The sequence below is a fragment of the Hyperolius riggenbachi genome, chromosome 5, assembly GCF_040937935.1.
Source record: "Hyperolius riggenbachi isolate aHypRig1 chromosome 5, aHypRig1.pri, whole genome shotgun sequence".
NCBI lineage: Eukaryota > Metazoa > Chordata > Amphibia > Anura > Hyperoliidae > Hyperolius > Hyperolius riggenbachi.
The window spans coordinates 84804219-84823663 of record NC_090650.1 but is presented as its reverse complement, the minus strand read 5'-3'; the positions used below and the strand labels follow the sequence as shown (position 1 = coordinate 84823663).

The window sequence follows — 19445 nt, the reverse complement described above, 5'->3', positions numbered from 1 at the left end:
AAGAACTTTTGGGGAGGTAACATTTCGAACTCTATTCTGTATCCTTCCAGGACAATGTGCAGAAGCCATGGGTTTGTGAAGTACTGATGCCATATTTCGTAAAAGTGGGCTAACCTCCCTCCCACTGGAAGCCTGATGTCATTGTTTTGTAGTCTTGCTAGTTGAGGGGGGATTGGGCTTCCCTCTCTGGTTTCTGTAAGGAGCCCACCTCTTTCTGGAGGTGGTGGGGCGCTCATTGGATTCTGACTTTGGGGGCCCCCGAAAGGACCGTTTGTATTGAAAGGACCTTCTCTTAGTGGGGAAGTTTTTCTTAGTGTCAGCGGTTCTATCTAAGGTCTCATCAAGTTTTGACCCAAACAAAAGACCCCCTTCACAGGGAATACCACAAAGTCTTGATTTAGAGGAATTATCACCCCCCCAAGTCTTTACCCAAACCCCTCTTCTAGCGGAATTTACTAAAGCAGTTGTTCTTGCAGTTAATTTCACAGTGTCATCAGCAGCATCAGTGAGATAGTCCGTAGCATTAAACAGATTTGGGAAATCATTAAGTATCTCCTCTCTCGGTACACCTGAGGCAATCTTGGATTGTACATCCAAGAGCCATGTTTTCAAAGATCTCCCTACTGCGGTGGAAGCCACTGCCGGCTTAAATGTTAATGACGATGATTCCCAGGCTCTACGAAGGATATTGTCCATCTTCTTGTCAATGGGATCCCTAAGATTGCCAAAATCTTCAAACAACAAGTCAGTCTTCCTTGAAACCCTTGATAATGACGGATCTAGCTTAGGCGGAGGTCCCCAAAAAACCTGGTCATCCGGACTAAAAGGATAGCGACTAGACATAGATCTAGGCCAAAAGGCTCTTCTCTCAGGACTATCCCATTCTCTCTTAATCACGGACTTCAGAGAGGAATGGACAGGAATAAATTGAGATTGGGGATCCGTCAAACTTTCATACATCTGATCAAGGGCTGTCAAGGATCTCTGCTCAGCCTTTATACCCATTGTTTTATGCATGGCAGCAATAAAGTCTTTCATAAGCTCAGGAGAGAAGGCAAACCTATGTGGTCTGCTTCCCTTAATCACTGTCTCCTCCTCAGAAATTTCCTCAAATGCAGAAATCTCTCCTTCTGAAAGTTCAGATTCACCCAAATCTTCCCCCGACCTCTTTCTCTTAGTTCCCAGAGGAATAGGAAGGGCGGCACCTGATCCAGCTGGCGACATAGCAGCAGCAGGAGGATTCGTAACAACTATTCCAGACATGCTTGCAATAGGATCCCCAGGCAACACAACAGGCACAGTAGAAATATTAGAGGTAGAAGCAGTGCTCATAGCCGAATCCTTTATCTCCTTAATAGCAGAAGACATCTCTGCTCTCATCCAGCCCATTAAGTCTTTAAACACAGCAGGAGACTCATTCTTTACAATCTTATCAGTGCAATATTGGCATAATTTCTTAGAGGAGGTAGAAGAGATGCGATTGTTGCAGATAGCACATTTCTTCTCAACCTTGGTGTCTGTGCGCTTGTCCTGACTGGAGTGCGCACTCGATTTATCAGATCTTTTGGGCTAAAACACAAACAAACAAATCTAAATTAGCCAAGAACCCCCATGAAATAAGTCATAGAAAAAACTAGCTAAGCAGTGTGCATATAACCACTTGCCAGAGGGGTTTCGGAGCCAGACTCCACAGATAATGCTGGAGAGGGTCCTACAGCGTCCTCCATGATCCCAGCTTACAACACATCTGAGACCAGGATTTGAGAGGCTAAAATACCTGCTCCTGAAGAATTTGCATAATCCCCAGCTGAAGCAGCTCACCGCCGCGGCCCCTGCCGCCTGCTGCACTTCCGGGTCACGTGGGACGCCAGCGTCGTGACCACTTCCGGATTTCCGCATCGGAAGTTTCCATTGCGTGCCCCTGCACGCATAAAGACGCCGCCTTCCTAGGAGAAGCCTCCTAAGTGCTGCCAGGCTCCACACCGCTCCCCCTGAAGCGGACTGCCCAGGAAAACCTCCGCAACAGAGCCCCAGCCGCCTGACTAGATGGCTCCCTGGAGACCTCTCACTCCTTCACGTCCGGACAGGAAACTAGAACTGAAGGTAATTGATGACTAATGCCTTATATACTGGGGCCGCCTATTATGCAAATTTAAATCTTTTGCAGATTCCTGTCCGTGTGTTGGAGGGAGACAAGTCTCATTAGGGGTGCTGTCTGAGCTGACGTACTGGGAAACACATACGTTTCAACAAGGACACAAGGAAAGAGGAGGAGCAAATTAATCTGGAATTCAGAGCGGACAGGAAATTTTTACAAGCCAGTTTCATGTGATTCAACAATCACAGCTAAACTAGAAAGAAAACAAAAAAATAAGCTCTAGTTGTCACTGCAATGGAGCGGAAACTGGAAATGTAGGCACCCGCAAGCAGCGGAAGTTTGGGCGACGCCATAGGTGCCCAATGAAACATTGTTAAACAGGGGACTCCCGAATTGTACAGAGCGCAATAATTTCCCCTGCTTAGTAACATTTCAATGGGCGCTTATGGCATCAACCTTTCCACTGTATTTGCAGCAGCAGGGATGGTTAAGGTTATCCGTGTGGGGTGGTGAAAATACCCCTCAACTGGATATTTAACATACTTTTAATCCTGATTTACGTGTAGTGCAGTGACATATGTCAGGACACCATCCGCACCCCCTGTGGCCCCCAATATGCTCAGCCATGATCTCCAACTAAGCAGAACGTTGAATATGGGCGGGGAGGAAGTGGCATTTCCCCTGCCTTAGCCCATCCCTAAGAACGCCCCCATTAATAGTTCCCAATATCACTATGTGTAACAGCACATCGCAAGAGAGCTGAGATTAAGGCTTAGAACGAAGCTGTATCATATCATGTTGTGCATAATATAGCAGCCATTTGAATGTGTATCACAAGGAAGTCATATTTTTTCATTTGTATGTCTGCTGTGCACTATAGCATATATGCATGTCTGTTAAAAAGCCAGCTGGCTTTGGGGTATAACTGGGCACCAGGCTGGAGGAAGCTGCTAATTTGATTGTCTGTGTGGCAGTGTAAAGTACATTTGCATTCAGTTTCCTCTGGACACTGCGGCCTCCAGCAAGGAAACAGATAATTAGATAACGACCCACTCTTTTGCCCTGAATCTGCTGAAAAGTTGTTGCATTGCTTTGAACTTTGTATGCATATAAACAGCTACCTGTGTTCTCAATATACAATCGGACTGACAATCTGAAAAGTTCAAAAGTGGGACAGAAAACCCATGAAATTTGCATGTCACCGCAAGCCCAGATGTGACAGGGGGCTCTGCAGAAGGTGTTGTCACAATCTGTGGAAATTGCATTAATTTTGGGACTGAACATTAAGTGCCCCGGGCAACAAATCGGCCTATAAGAGCCAGCATAGAACACTCAAACCTTGTAGTTCCCTGGAGATAGCAAAGGAGCTAGAACTGCCATGGTCCAACCAGAACTGCGTGCTCCTCACAAACAACGCTCTGATCTGTACGCTGTTAACGTTTTATATCCGTTTTTATTTTGTTTATGAGCAAACTGTCTTGTTGTGTGTCTTTATAATTTTTGTTTTATTAAATCTTTTGTATATTTACCTTTCTGCACTGTTCCACTTTTTTCTGGAATATTAAATATTTATTTAATAAGTTACACTTCTGATGTACTACCAAAAACTCAGTCTTGGAGAGACTGCAGTGTAATTTGCGTTACAAGTTCAGTGTCTGAATTGTGCCTTGCTACTGTGTGATTGTATTGTGTGTGTGGCGTTCCCGTATTTTGGCCTAAGCGCAAAGCTGACCCAAATACGAAAACGCTGGACTGAGTACAGACCACTCGACAGCAGAGTGGGAATTGTTGAAGTGTCTAGCAGCAGCTAGTGGTGGCAGTGAGAAGTGGGGTGACAGCCTTGTGTTAGCTTGAATAAGGCTGCTTCCCCTTGTGATCTGGTCAAACCCCTGGTCGAGAACTATTCCTGCAGGCGTGCTGTGGGGCCGGTTCCTGACAGTCCATTATCGTTTTTTGCTCAATCTCCCTAAGCCCACAAGTCACAGCTTCCTATGCTGTGTGCCATTGCACTCAGTGATTATGGGAACCATCAGTGGGGAGATGAAATGCTACTTCCACAGTGCTCATATTGATGTTGATATTGATGTTCTGCTCAGTTCAAGATTATAGCTGAACCACAGGGGGCGCTGGAAGGTGCGGCTGGTGCTGTGACATATGTCACAGCACCACACGTAAATCAGGATTAAAAGTATGTTAAATAATATCCAGTTCTGGGGTACTATAAGGTTAGCCGTGCTGGGGAGGTGGTTAAAGAGACTCCGTAACAAAAATTGCATCCTGTTTTTTATCATCCTACAAGTTCCAAAAGCTATTCTAATGTGTTCTGGCTTACTGCAGCACGTTCTACTATCACCATCTCTGTAATAAATCAACTTATCTCTCTCTTGTCAGACTTGTCAGCCTGTGTCTGGAAGGCTGCCAAGTTCTTCAGTGTTGTGGTTCTGTGATGCATCTCCCCCCTCCAGGCCCCTCTCTGCACACTGCTGTGTGTTATTTAGATTAGTGCAGCTTCTCTCTGCTCTATTATCTTTTACAAGCTGGATAAATCCTCCTCTGAGCTGGCTGGGCTTTCACATACTGAGGAATTACATACAGGCAGAGCTGTCTGCACTCTGCAGGAAGAAACAGCCTGACACTTCAGTGGAAGATAGCTGCAGGGGGAAAGAAACACACACATCTCTTGAGATTCAAAAGGAAGGGTGTATACAGCCTGCTTGTGTATGAATGTATTTTCTATGTGTGGACATACTGTACATCAACCTACTTCCTGTTTTGGTGGCCATTTTGTTTGTTTATAAACAAACTTTTTAAAACTGTTTTTAACCACTTTTAATGCGGCGGGGAGCGGCAAAATTGTGACAAAGGGTAATAGGAGATGTCCCCTAACGCACTGGTATGTTTACTTTTGTGCGATTTTAACAATACAGATTCTCTTTAAGGTTATGCATCATTAGTCTGAGGGTTCAGTGAGCTAATAGGCTTAGGTTTAGCTGTAGTCAAATATTGGTATTTAGTACCAATATTTTAGTATCCTCCCCCCCCCCCCCCCCTTAACAGTAGAATGTAGGTAAATTCACTGATATTCTACCATCGGCTTTTCAAGGCGCCCATATTTCCAGGTGCCCTTTTTTGACATATGCAGCCTTGATTACCTGACTTTTGTCCAAAATTGTATGGAACGGTTTAATAAGGTTAATAAAGGGGTTCTTTCGCAAATAAGGAAAAAAATAAAAAGTGGTTTATGCATAAACTATCAAACATCCTTCTAAAATAGTGTAAAAAGTTTTTTTTTTAAATGAATGGTTTTATCAATACAACATGTAATGTAAACAGTGACGTTTGAAGGACTGGGAGGCTAATCCATATGTTAGGGGTGTTTTTGTTTTTTTTAACTTTCATTTACAACCATAACTGCTGCCTACATAGTTTTCAGGGGTATAACCCCCTTCTAGCAGGTATCACCATTGTAGCCCTAACAGCTATAACAGCTGAGCTCTGCTGAGCTGCTCAATGTGTTTACATTGTTGCTAGGCAACCAGACCCAGTGCAGAGACTCGTTTTGTGAAGAGAGTCATAAGCTGCTGGTAGAATCAGTCCCATCTACACCATGATTATTTGTCAGATTCGATTCAATTTGATTCGATTCAATTTGATTTGATTCAATATGACATGTCTGATTCATGATTCAATTAAATTTGAATCAAATTGAATCGAATCATGAATCGGACATGTCAGATTGAATCAAATCAATGAATCAAATCATATTGAATCGAATCTGACAAAGAATCATATGGTGTAGATGGGACTGATTCTCCCAGGAGCTTATGACTCTTTTCACAAACAAGTCTCTGCATCGGGGTCTGGTTGCCTAGCAACAATTTAAACACATTCAGCGGCTCAGCAGAGCTCAGTGGTTAGGGCTATAACAGCGATTTCTGCTAGAAGTGGGTTATACCACTGAAAACTAAGTAGTCAGCAGTTATGGTTGTAAAGAGAAAGTAAAAAAAAAGAAAAAAAAAAAAAAAGAAAACACCCCTAACCAATGGATTAGCCTCCCAGCCTTCATCCCTCACTATGTACAATACATGTTGTATTGATGAAACCATTCATTTTTAAAAAAAAAACTTTTTACACTATTTTAGAAGGATGTTTAATAGTTTATGCATAAACCACTTTTTATTTTTTCCCTCATTCACGAAAGAACCCCTTTAAATATTTTCAAACCAACACAGTTAAACATTGCATCACTATTAGAAGGAAAATTAAGTTCAACCTATACTCTGCAGCTGTAACATTTTCTAGGTCATCCGTTGTGAAACACTTCGCACCTCCATATTTAGTTACAATTCCTAGAGACACTTCTAAGAAAGCATATGAGAACTCCAGGCAAACCGCTATACATACATCTTGCTTACATTACATGGCCAAAAGTATCTGGACGAGTCCAATGAATGGATTTGGTTATTTCAGCCACACCCATTAATTGCAAGGGCATAAGAACAACAACACTGGCGAGCAATCTTCTTACACTTTTACAGTAAAACGAGTCATAAGTAATATGTGTTTAAAGTGAGTGTAAAGGCTGGAAAGAAAAAAAAAAAAGGAAAAGGGCAGATACTTACCTATGGAGAGGGAATACTCTGGATCCTGTAAAGCCTTTCCAGTCCTTTTTTTGCTTCCCTCGTTCCAGCGTTGTCACCGCTGTTATGTGTACTCCGCCAACTGGTTGAATACACGTCTGTGAGCTCGGGAGGCTTCGGACGCACTCGTGTCACCGAGTGCTTCTAACAGGAGGCTCGGTACTGCACTTGGGGGGGGCTTTACAGCTCACTTTAAAGCCCACCACAGAATATCAGATGGGCTTCAGATCAGGTAGATAGGCAATACCTCACGTCCACAATCAGTGCGAGAGGTCCCATCTTTGGACAGCTGTAACCTATTAGCTGCCCTATGCGCATTATCTTGAGATAGTTAATGCGCGCCAGGGCATCTAACAGCACATACCGTTTAGTTGCCCAATGCAGCTATGCAGAGAGACACAGGGCTTTTTCCATTACCCCTCTTCCACCACCAGGCAGCGCTGCAACGCTGACACCATCCCCTGGATTATGATCACATCATACCACATGATCGGAACTCCAAAGAGGATGCTGGGAGTGCAGCACTGCAGTTGGAGGAGAGGAGAAGCCGATCCAGCCATCCCTTATCAGGCAAGTATGACAGCTCCCTGCGCTGCTCTGCACACCCTGCCAGACTGGAGAAGGCAAACCTCCCTGGCAAGAAGAAAAAAGAAAAAGCTTGAGTCCCCAGGGAGAAAGGGGCTAACATAACAAAAAAAAAAAAAAAACAACTCAACACTATTATACCTCATGGATATCGGTCATTTTCTCTGGCAGGGAGCACCATTCATATCTGCTGACATCTAAAAATCAACTGAATGTCCATCAACCCTCTCTTTCAGCTGCCACTACTGCTCAACGCAATATAAAGCTATTGGGAATGCCACTAGAGCTCCAAATATGCCTACACCCCACCAATAGTCATCTGAAATCAATCCGCTCTGCCAAATCAACACTTCAGTCATAATATCGATTGGTTGTACCCTATCTTGCAAAAAATTTTAAATCCTGCATCAATGCAGAATTATTTGCATCTCATTAACCATCCGTCGTTAATATCTGAAGCTTAATCTGTTAAAACTGTTTGTAATGCCTGGTACACACCATGCAATCTCCCATCAGATAGATGGTTCGAAAGATCATTTCCGACAGATCCAATCAGATTTCTGATCGTTTTACTGATCGATTTTCTGATCACTTCTATGCAAATCGATCAGTAATCAGATAGGACCTGTCGGAAATTATCTATTTGACCCATCTATCGGATAGGAAATTGCATGGTGTCCTAGGATGCCACGTTTCCAATAAATCAGTTAAAATTTCTGGCCTTATCAATCAGTTTTCCCACCATGAAGTGGAAACACCCAAGAGCAACAATGGGCAATTGAAACTCTATGGAGGGGGCGGAGGGCCAATTGGTAAGCATACAATGGAGAGGTCGTGGGTGAATAGGAGAACAATGTCCCCAAGTTGATTCACCTCATGGAAGCCTCGCCAAAGTATCAGAGGGGGATCAGAAGCCACTGTACATGGGTGTTTGGCAGTGGCAGTCCCGACTGAGTAAAAAAAACTATATTGAGAATCAATATGAGCACAAGCACTGTTCATTATAGACACCTTAAACTTGATTTCTCAGGCTGAGCAGCTGTAATCAGACAAAGTTACCATGCAACATGCTAAGCACCATATGGAGTGATGGAAAGCTCATGATACTGAACTAATGGAGTAGCTGCAATGGAGTTTCTGGAAGTGATAAATCATGCCTAACTCTCTGGCAATCTGCTAATGAACACACACTGGCAAATGATGCCACTTGCCTGGGTGCATGCATGGTGTTAACTGGAACGTTAGGCAGTAGATAATGGTCTGGGCTGTGTATTCATGCTTTTGGCCAGGTCTGTACTAAACAAAGGGATATTTTAAAGGATACCGGAGGTGACATGATGAGATAGACGTGTAATGTACAGTGCTTAGCACACAAATAACTATGCTGTGTTCCTTTTTTTCTTTCTCTGCCTGAAAAAGAGTTACCGTAGACATCAGCTATGTAAGTGGCAGTTACTATCTAGGTCAAGACTACAGTGTGACCCTCACTGATAAATTACAACTATAATGCTGGGTACACACAATAAGTTTTTCCGCTCGATTCGCTTATCTTCCGCTCGTTTTTCCTATCTTTTTCCATCCACTTCTATGAGAACTCGACCCTAAAAATGATTGGAAGGAATATTGGACATGTCGGAAATTATCTATTGAACCCATTTATCAATCGGAAAAAGGTATGGTGCGCCCCAAGCATTAAACACTTTCTTAGCAGGAAATGGCTTCTGAGAGCAGGAAAGAGATAAAAAGGATCAATAGTTCATAGACTTTAGCTCTGGCATACTTCAATGAATATGTCATTGAGCAAAAACAATAAAAACTTGATGTAGATTTAAATATAAAATAAAAAAAAAAACTGTGGAATATATTAAAAATGTCATTTTTAGGAGAATAAAGATAAATACAATTGTTTATGTCAGTAGATTTTCACCTTGGGTGTGCTGTAAAGTAGAATAAGTCAAAGAAAGAAAGTGATAAAGAATGTAGCAAAGCTAACGGACAAGTCATTCTTAAAGAGACACTGAAGCGAGAAAAAAAAAATATGATATAGTGAATTGGTTGTGTACTATGAATAATTAGAAGATTAGCAGCAAAGAAAATATTATCAGGTATATAGTGTTTTTTCTAACATTGCATCATTCTATAATATGTGCAAATTACACAACACTCAGCATTCAAAATGATTCTTTCAGAGCAGTCTGTGAACTAATGACCTCTCCTCTGGCAGAGAAAAAGTAAATAGTTCAGGAACAGTTGAGATAATAAAAGTCAGAAAACAGCCCTCTCCACGACTTTGAAAGTCGTAGAGCTTAATGGTTTTTTTGCATAGAGATAACAACTGGAGTTTCTTAACTCTTCCTGTACTGTAAACAATTAGACTGATGTATCTGATCTTAATGTTTTATTTCTTAGCTGTACTACACATACAAATCATAATATAAATTTTTTTCGCTTCAATGTCTCTTTAAAAAGTCTTATTAAATTACATGAAGATATTGAACATAAACCTCTCTCTCTGATGGGCTATAACTGACAAACGGAGAACCAAAACAATTTCCAGTGCAAGTGTTTACAGCCACTGCTCCTAAATGATTTATGGGGCTGCTGTTATTTAAAGGCCCACTAAAGCGAAAAATTACAGAACTGACAGGTTTTGGACTAGTCCATCTCGTCATGGGTTATTCTCAGGGTTTTCAAAAGCATTTCCTGAACGGCGGTTTGACTGCCAAAATTGTAAGACACCAGCCAGTCTCCCTACTCATTTGCACACTATTTCAGTCAGTCAGAATGACTTACTTAGCAACTGCCATTCAGGAAATGCTTTTGAAAACAAACAAAACCCTCAGAATGCCCCATGAGGGGGTGGACTAGTCCAAAACCTGTCAGTTTGGCAACTTTGCAACATGCAGCAGCCCCATTCATCACCATCTTTGTCCTTCAATCTAAGTACTCTTTCAACACAAGTTCCATTTCAGCTGCACAGAACAGAAGTCTTGTCTTTGCGTTTTCTTCTGCAAAACATATGAATTTTTTTTTCTTTGAATACAGACTGCACCCTAAAGTCTGAACACCTGTTTTCCCCCATGGAGTACAGTGAAGTAGAGTAAGTTTTGAGATTATCAATATATGAAGAAGAGATGAGGAGAAGCAGGTGGCTCACACAGCACTCAAAGCACAAAAGCAATCAGCCCAGAAATTCCACAGTGCACAAGACCAGAAGATACAGTCATCAAACTAATAGCCACACAATCATATTGACCATCGAACATCTGATGACTTGATGTACCCTTAGTTGCAAGACTAATAGAACTGCATTAGAAAGTTAGTTTTTACGCTGCGAAAGATGTCGGGGCTATATAAATACTAAATAATAATAATAGCATTTATTCAGTGTTAAAGCGTTAACCCTTTAGCATACATCAGCTGAAACAAAATAAGTACAGAATTATTGGCAAGTTCACATCCCACACTGACCAGCTGCGTGTGGTCATCTTCCAGTACTCGCGTAGCAAGGACTGTGGACAGAGGTTTATATGCAGGGTTGTACAGTTGTTAGGCTCCCTGCACACTGCAAATCCGTTTTCCGTTTCCGATTCCGTTTCCGATTTTCCTTGAATACATTCAACAGAAAAACGGATCAAAAAACGCAGCATGCAGTTAAGATTAAAAATCTGAATCGGAATCGGATGTAAAAACAGATTAAAAATCTGAATCTGAATCTGATTTGCTTGCAGTGTGCAAGAGGCCTAAGGCTTCTTGCACACTGCATGCGATTCCGATTCAGATTCCGCTTTTTAATCAGTTTTTACATCAGATTCAGATTCCGATTTGCAGTGTGCAGGGAGAAAACTGCAAATCTGAGGCTCCCTGCACACTGCAAATCCGTTTTCCGATTCCGATTCCGATTCCGTTTCCGATTCCGATTCCGATTCCGTTTCCGATTTTTCTTGAATACATTCAACAGAAAAACGGATCAAAAAACGCAGCATGCAGTTAAGATTAAAAATCTGAATCGGAATCGGATGTAAAAACAGATTAAAAATCTGAATCTGAATCTGATTTGCTTGCAGTGTGCAAGAGGCCTGAATCTGAAGTAAAAACAGATTAAAAAGCGGAATCTGAATCTGAATCGCTTGCAGTGTGCAAGAGGCCTTACAAATATCATCCGACGACTCAGTTTATAAATCCACCAACTCCAGGTACCCAAAATTGCTCAGACTCTTCGACTTCGATTCCTTAGTCGGATTCTTACTCTCTGTGGAGTTGATACAAAAATCATCAAACTCCGACTGCATTGAAACCACCAGGTTCCCAAAATTGTTCTGACTCCACAGCCCTGGGTATATGGGATGCATGCAACCATTCACAACGGCCCCTGCTCTTGCAGAAGCTCAAAGTCTGGCATCGTTTTTACAATCACACAGTGTCAGCCTGGTCAGATACCAGCATGGTTTTGGGCTGCGAGAGAAGTCCTGCACTACAAGGAAACAATCCCCTTATATTATACTATCTACATCGCAATCAAAATCATTTATATTAATGGGTACTTGAATGCAAATGCCATCCATCCCCCAATTCTTGTATGATCTCACTGCATGTATCACTATAGGAACTCATTAATGAATAACCATCAAGTTTGAGAGTCTAAAACTACGTACACACATGCGACAACGTGAACGACGAACGAACTTTTAATTGACGAAAGAACGACCTAAGTAAAGTTAGTGTTTAAATGTGTGTAACGATCCGATCGTTAGAACGTACGTTACATCACGTAAAGCAACTATTGCACTTGCGCATAAAAATGAAAAGTTGCATGGAAAAATAGCGAAATGCGCATGTCAAGCCTAGTACGAACGACCGTTTTCCAACAATGTACTACTTTTTTTTTGAAACATATTTTATTTGTTTTTTGCAGAGTTTAATGACAAACAGTCGGTAGGGTTTACATGTTCCCTACATCAGTTAGAAACCTGAGGCACCAGGTCAAGTTGTATAAAGTTTACATTACTTGCTTTAACAGTGAAGGTGCCTGATATTTACCTATCTAAAACCATAAACTCCCCCCTCCCCCTCCCGCTAAACAAGGAGAAAAACTCCCCCCCCCCCCCCCTTCCCCCTCCCTTGGTCAATCCTTTTTAGAAGGTTTATCATTAGGGTGTGTTTTAGTTGAGTTCCAAAAATTTTTTTTTTTTGTCGTGGTTTGTCTTGTACGAGAGTCCAGAGGATGTCTTTACTTTAATTTGTGATTTCCAGTCTCCCCAACGTGCCTTGTAGTTGGGCAGTGCAATACCAGTCAGTGTATTTGAAGTGATCCATGAGGTTGTTCTTTTCGGTTGAGGTAAAAGTGGCTAAGATGAAGGGTTTCCAGGTTTTGAAAAGGTGTTTGGTTCGCTTTTCCTTGTGTACCAAGGCATCTAGCTTGTCTAGGTTGAACAGGTGTGTTAATTCTTCCTTGACATCCCATATGGAGGGGTGTGCTGCGTGTATCCATTTATTGAAGATCACTTTTCTAGAGGCAATAAGGACAATGTGCGGGAATGTGCCTATGCCCTTGGCTGGGGTACTTTCACCCTCATCACATGCCTTAGGGGCTTCGTAGTAATTAAATAGCAATAGGGCCGGGTCTAGCTGGAGTTTCTGCTTGCATGTTTGTTGTATGTAGTCCAAAACTTTCAGCCAAAATGTTTTGATGTGTGGGCATGACCATACACAGTGTACTATGTCTGCATTTGGTAATTGGCATTTGGGGCATTTTGGGGTATAATGTGGTGGAGGTCTGGCATATTTAATGTTGAAAGCGTATTTCGCTCTATGGATGAATTTGAGGTGCGATTCTCTCCACTTTTCTCCTATCATCAGCTTTCTAAAGGTGCCTAGTCCTGATACTATTTTTGTTGCCATGTTTGGGTCTGACAGGTCCTTGTTCCACGCCTGGAACGAGGAGCATGTCTGTGCGGAGTTGTCCTGGCTTTGTAGGGAGGTTTGTAATTGCGATAAGGATACCCTGGTTAAGTGTGGGGCTATGAAGGTGTCAAAGGCAGTTAAGTTCACTAAGCTAGAGAGGTCTTTTAGCTTGCTGGATATAAAGGCTCTCATTTGCCCGAAGTACAGAAAATGATGAGGGGGGAGGGAGAATTTTGTTCTAGCTTCAGAGAATGTTAATATTTTGTTTCTTCTTAGTTGTATGAGCTGGCCTAACTTTATCAATCCCCTCCTCTCCCAGTCCAGAAATCCCCTGTGTGTTAGGCTAGGGGGAAACCCAGGACTGCCCCAAAAGGGCATGTATTTTGTGACCTGGTAGGGGGTTTTAAATTTTTTGCAGACCTCTTTCCAGGTGATTATTGTATCTCGCATCGTTTCGCTGTAACAATGTACTACTTTTGCTAACGATCGTCGTTGGAAAAAAATCCGCCAAGCTAGATCGTTTGTTTTTAACGATCTAGCTCGTCCGTCGTTAGACTTAATGGTCGTTGGCTGCTTTTTTTTTTAAACGATCGTCGTTTGAAACGATCGGGGAATGATCGTTTCAAACGACTATAGTCGCATGTGTGTACACACCTTTAGGGAGTCGGGATCTTCACACAAATTAATCTCCATAAACATGGGTGTAATAACTAGAAGACTATTGTATGCTTTTATCTTCCAGCACTAAGAGCTGGTGCACACTAGAGAGGTTCTGAAGCCTTTTTTTAAACCGCTTGCAGGGGGAAAACCGCTTGGCTAATGAAAATGGATGAGATGGTGCACAGCAGAGAGGCTTGTTTTTTCCACAAACGCAAACTAGGGGGCTGCAGCATTTTTTAGATTTCTGAGGCGTTTCTGCCTCAATGTTAAAGGGAATGTCCAAGCAAAATAAAAAAATGAGTTTCACTTACCTGGGGCTTCTACCAGCCCCATGCAGCCACCCTGTGCCCTCGTAGTCACTCACTGCTGCTCCAGTCCCCCCGCTGGCAGCTTGCCGACCTCGGAGGTCGGGGGCCGCATTGCGTACATTTTTACGCATTCCCGCTAGTGCAGGAACATTAACACATACATTTTTACGCGTTACTGGTTCAATGCGTAAAAATTTACGCATTGAACCAGTAACGCGTAAAAATGTATGTGTTAATGTTCCTGCACTAGCGGGAATGCGTAAAAATGTATGCAATGCGGCCCCCGACCTCCGAGGTCGGCAAGCTGCCAACGGGGGACTGGAGCAGCAGTAAATGACTACGAGGGCACAGGATGGCTGCATGGGGCTGGTAGAAGCCCCAGGTAAGTGAAACTCATTTTTTTTATTTTGCTTGAACCTTCCCTTTAAGTATAGGAAAGTGGAAAACCGCTCTGAAAAACGCTAGATCAGAGCGGTTTTCCAAGCGTTTTTTTTAAAGAAGCTGTTCAGTAACAGCTTTACTGTAACAAAATATGACATCTGCTACACAAAAACACTCAAAAAAAACGCTAGGCAGGTTTAGAAAATCTCTCTACACATGCCTAGAATCGCTCTGAAAATCTGCTTCAAAAACCTCTAGCGTTTTGCGGATCTGCTAGAGGTTATTGGTGTGCACTGGCCCATAGATAGCATTGACTTACTACACAGAGATTTATGGAAAACATAATACTGTAAGACATAAAAATAGACAAAAATGTTTAGAGCACCATACAAGGTACACTTCACAGGCAGATAAAGAATCTGATGGTACTGAAGTATTAAGCCGCATCTACACGCGTAGATGCGGCGGCGATCCGGCGGCTTCCGCGTCCCCGCACGTGCCCGCCGCGTCACCGCTTGTGCCGGATTCGATTCCCCGCTTGTCCCCGCCGGCGCCGCTTATCTTCCGCTCGATTCCCTGCCATTGTCCCCTCGCGGGGAGCAAGCAGGGAATCGGCGGAAGCAAGATCCGTCCTGTCGGATCTTATCAATCGAGCCGCATCAGCGGCTTGATTGATAAGCCCCATCGCGGCCGCATCTACGCGTGAGGATGCGGCTTTACTACCAATAAGCCCCTGATGGTGGTTCCTACATAAAATTACTGTAAAACTGACCCTGAACTCAGAAACTCCTCTCTGCTCTAAAACATAAGTGACAGCATAATAACCTTTAAAGAAAAAAACATTTCTTTGTTACAGCTGATACAAATCCTGCAATAAATATGCAGTCTGTCTGCTTCCTGCTTTGATGGAAGCAGACATAGGGTTAAAATCTTGTGATTACCAATTAGCTGCTCTGAAGTGGCAGTCAGCTGACACAGCTGAGAGATCAAATTATGGTGGCGATTAGTCACAGATGAGGGGGAATTAAACAGGCTAAACTCTCTAAATACATACAGAGTGCATTTCTCTACATTTTCCTTATATCCTTTGCAAATGTTCAAGTCCACTTTAAAGGGACACTTAAGCCAGGAATAAAAAAAATCAAATTTACTTGCCTGGGGCTTCTACCAGCCCCCTGCAGCCGTCCCATGCCCTCACAGTCACTCACGGATTCTCCGGTCCCTCGCCGCCAGCTAGTTTCGTTTTTGCTGACAGGGAGTCGGTGGGCTTTCTTCACCTACGCAGGCCTCGCCACGCATATCCTTCGTCATGTTCTTGTCCTGCACAGGCGCAGGACGCTATTGCGGACGGGAACGCTAAGAAAAATACCCGTGGCCAAGCCTGTCGGGCCTGTCAGCAAAAACTAAACTAGCTGGCGGTGGGAGACCGGAGTCACCGTGAGTGACTGAGGGCACAGAACGGCTGAAGGGGGCTGGTAGAAGCCCCAGGCAAGTAAAACTGATTTTTTTTATTCCTGGCTTAAGTGTCCCTTTAAGTAAGCTTGCAGTCTGATATTAATCTCACAATCACACAAAGGCTACTGCCCAAACATCTTATTGCTAGAGATGAACAGTTTTCATTTTCTCACTTTTATTTAAATCTAAGAGAACCTGAATTAACTGTAACTGTGTAGTCTGTATAGAAGTAGTCAGACTCCAGAGCTAATGATTAAATGACGGTGTGATTAATTTTAAAAGTTGTCAGTTAATTATCAGCTTTTGAATCTTATTAACCCCACAGAACTTTCCTGTTAAGCCCCCCGCTATTTCTTGTAATTGATCCAAAAAAAAAAGCTGACAAGATGAATTTAAGATCGCACTTCTCATCAGTATGAGTTTTGGGTTGTGAAAAGAATCTGAAGCAGCCAAGAGATGCTGAGGAAAACCGAACACAAACTTGTACTGTATTCCTAATGCCATAAAAACCCAGAACGGTACAGCTACACTATATGCTAACAACCATTATACCATGTTTGTCGTGCTACCTCTCTGGGCACCTTATACCACCCCAGCTACTTCGGTGTATATATACACACATAATCTCCTGCCTCACCCTTTACACATACGTATAGGAGTTCATTGATGAATATGCATAAGGCTTGATCACCCACTGTGTATCTCAGTACACGTGAATCAACATCACCACCGCAATAACTGGAAGGCTTCAGAATAGCAACCACACCAAATGGTTTGATCAGCCATATGCTCGCTGATCATGGCATACTGCCAGATCACACCTGTGACACCCCTTGTGCAAGGACAGAACAAAAAAACCCATTTTCCAGCAGTGGGATCCCATGCTGACCCCTAACCCTGCTAACCTGTTGTGTGTTACAGCACACTACCTGTCACACCCCATACAGTCCTGCCATTTACACATAGCCTAACACAGGCCATCAATCTGCTACAGCAGCTTATGGTAGCCATACATCTAGTGATTTTTATTCAATCGGCAACGCAATTGACCTTATTGGACAATCAACTTCAGTGTGGTTGATCTAAAGTAAATAAAACTAGTGGCCTACATACTAAAGGCGATATCCTATGCGATTCACATCCACTATTTAATCTGACCATTATAATAGTATTGAATGGTCGATCGTACAGCCAAATTGCTAGATGTCTTACTACACCAGACATACAGCTTGCCTCTTGCAGGCAATAGGAAGTACATAGAACAAAATGTTAGGGTGGGAGGGAAGAATAAGAAGGCTTTCCAGCCATGTGTAAAAGAACAGCAGCTGTAATTGTATCCATTTGTTGAAAGCTGTAAATGAGCAGGCCAGGCAAGGATTGGAGAGATTAGGACTCCCTCTAGGGCACTGGGATCCAGCTTTACTTCAGCTGTAGAGGGGATTAGACCTCAGCAGGGCATGCTGCTACTTGTAGTCCCCCAGCCCTGAGCATGTACCACACCTCAGTACTCACCAATGACCTCCTGCAGCTCATAGTCATCCCTGTTGATGGACCATGGCAGGGAGCTGGGCTCCGGCTCTGTCATGTCGCTGGCCTCCGCAGAGGGGTGGTGGTTGGATGGATATCTGTCGGGCTCAGCTGTGGCTGTGTGTGGCTTTGCAGAAGGGGCTGGTAATCCACGTCCAGAGGAAGCTCGGCTGCCAGAGGATGAGGGCGATTCCCGGAGGTCGCTATGTGCTCTCCCCCTCCCCAGTGTCTCACTCTCACTTCTTCCCCAGCACTCACATTGCCAAACTTTGCCTTTCCCTTGCCCGGCCTGCCGTACCCAGGGCCGCGTGACGTCACTGCGCGCCGGCGTCCTCTCCCCGCCGCCATGTTGTGTGGGGCAGGCAGCGACATACGTCAGAGCGTAGAGTAGCGTGGCGGTCCTAAAGCCGGATGGACTCTGCAAAATTTGGAAATTACCGCTGGCGGTAATTTAGTGGTAAAAATCTAGTATTCTATTTGGTTAGCTGTACAGTTCCATTCCAGACAGGTAAAACTGATAGAGAACTGAAACTAAACTGACAGGACTCACTGGAACAGAACTGTGAACAGTTTGGCCTCGATTCATAAAGCATTCCCGCATTCGGAAATGCTGAAAACTGCTCACTTTACCGACCACACAGCAAAATCTGTATTCATAAAGGCTTTTTCCGCATAAAAAGCCGACATTCGTGAGCAGAGTGATCAATCACCGCCTTGCGCGGTGATTATCATAGCAAAAGTAACAAATGTCAATTCATAAAGATTAGAGGTAGCGGTATGCGGACGGGTATTACCGCTACCTCTGATGTGGCGAGAAGCGTGCGGAATACATTGGAGTGAATGGGACAGACCTCCCAAGCAGCTGCAGAGAGAACACCGCACGAGGGACTCCGCCTGCTTCCCCTGTTTCCGCATGTCTCCCGACAGCCTTACGCCTGCCTACAGCGGAATATCTCCGCACGCCTGACACATCTAGCAAAATTTTTATGAATTACCACCCTGAAGGCGGAAATACCGACAGCGGTGTTTCCCCGCTCGACGTTACCTTCCCGACAGCACTTTTATGAATCGAGGCCTTTATGTGTGAACCTAGCCTAAAATGGACAGAACCACCAATAAAAAGGCGTCAGTGAGGACTACGCCTGGTAGAACATATTGCTTTTTTGTACACATTCTCCAAAATTTTCCACGTTTTCCGCATGCGGGTATTGTGGGAAAAAAAGTGCTGAAACACGCGTAACCAGGCATTAAACTTGCAATAAATATGTAGAAAAAAAGTTGCATTAAAAAATTGTCCTCCCAAAAAATTCCAGAAAACACAGCCATTTAAATCAATGGGAAGCGAAATATGTCACCTGCTACTTGTAGGTTAGAAAAAATCGGTACTTAACGCAGAAATAATGCGCCTTATTTTATTGTGAATTTGGATGTTTTGCAGAAATTACCAACTTTTGCGGTAATGTTCTGTGTCATTTGCGCACTTTTACCCCACATTTTCCACATGTGGAAAAAAAGTGGAAAGTTTTGTGAATGTTAACATGGTGTTATTTTCGTCGCAAATTTCACGTAAGCAGTTTACCGCATGCGGAAAATGATTGAGAATAGAGTCCATTGTACTTGTGAATCCAGTCCTAGAAAACATATGCAAACTGATACAAAACTGACAGGACTGGCATGGAACCGTACACTGGTGTTGTGCTCTACGAGTACTGAAGTCACTGCCAAGGGAGAATAGCGACAGGGCCGGATCTAGACTGTTGCTGCCTGAGGCAAACTTGTGTGGATGCGACCACCCTCCACACACACAGACGATTTGGAATGATCGCACAGCACCCGACAATTTACTCTAATTCAATTACTGTTCTCACATGACATGGTGAAGCTCAA

General features: G+C 43.3%; 1 protein-coding gene across 1 annotated transcript in view; it reads right to left on the bottom strand.

Moving 5' to 3' along the window:
* The window catches only part of OXSR1 (oxidative stress responsive kinase 1), a 191544-nt gene extending 173658 nt beyond the window's left edge, over positions 1-17886 (bottom strand). The window contains exon 1 of the mRNA XM_068235944.1: positions 17544-17886. Within this exon, the coding sequence (XP_068092045.1) occupies positions 17544-17616 (73 nt within the window). The 5' untranslated portion in view covers positions 17617-17886. The remainder of the gene's footprint in view (positions 1-17543) is intronic.
* Between the last annotated feature and the right edge of the window lie 1559 nt (positions 17887-19445).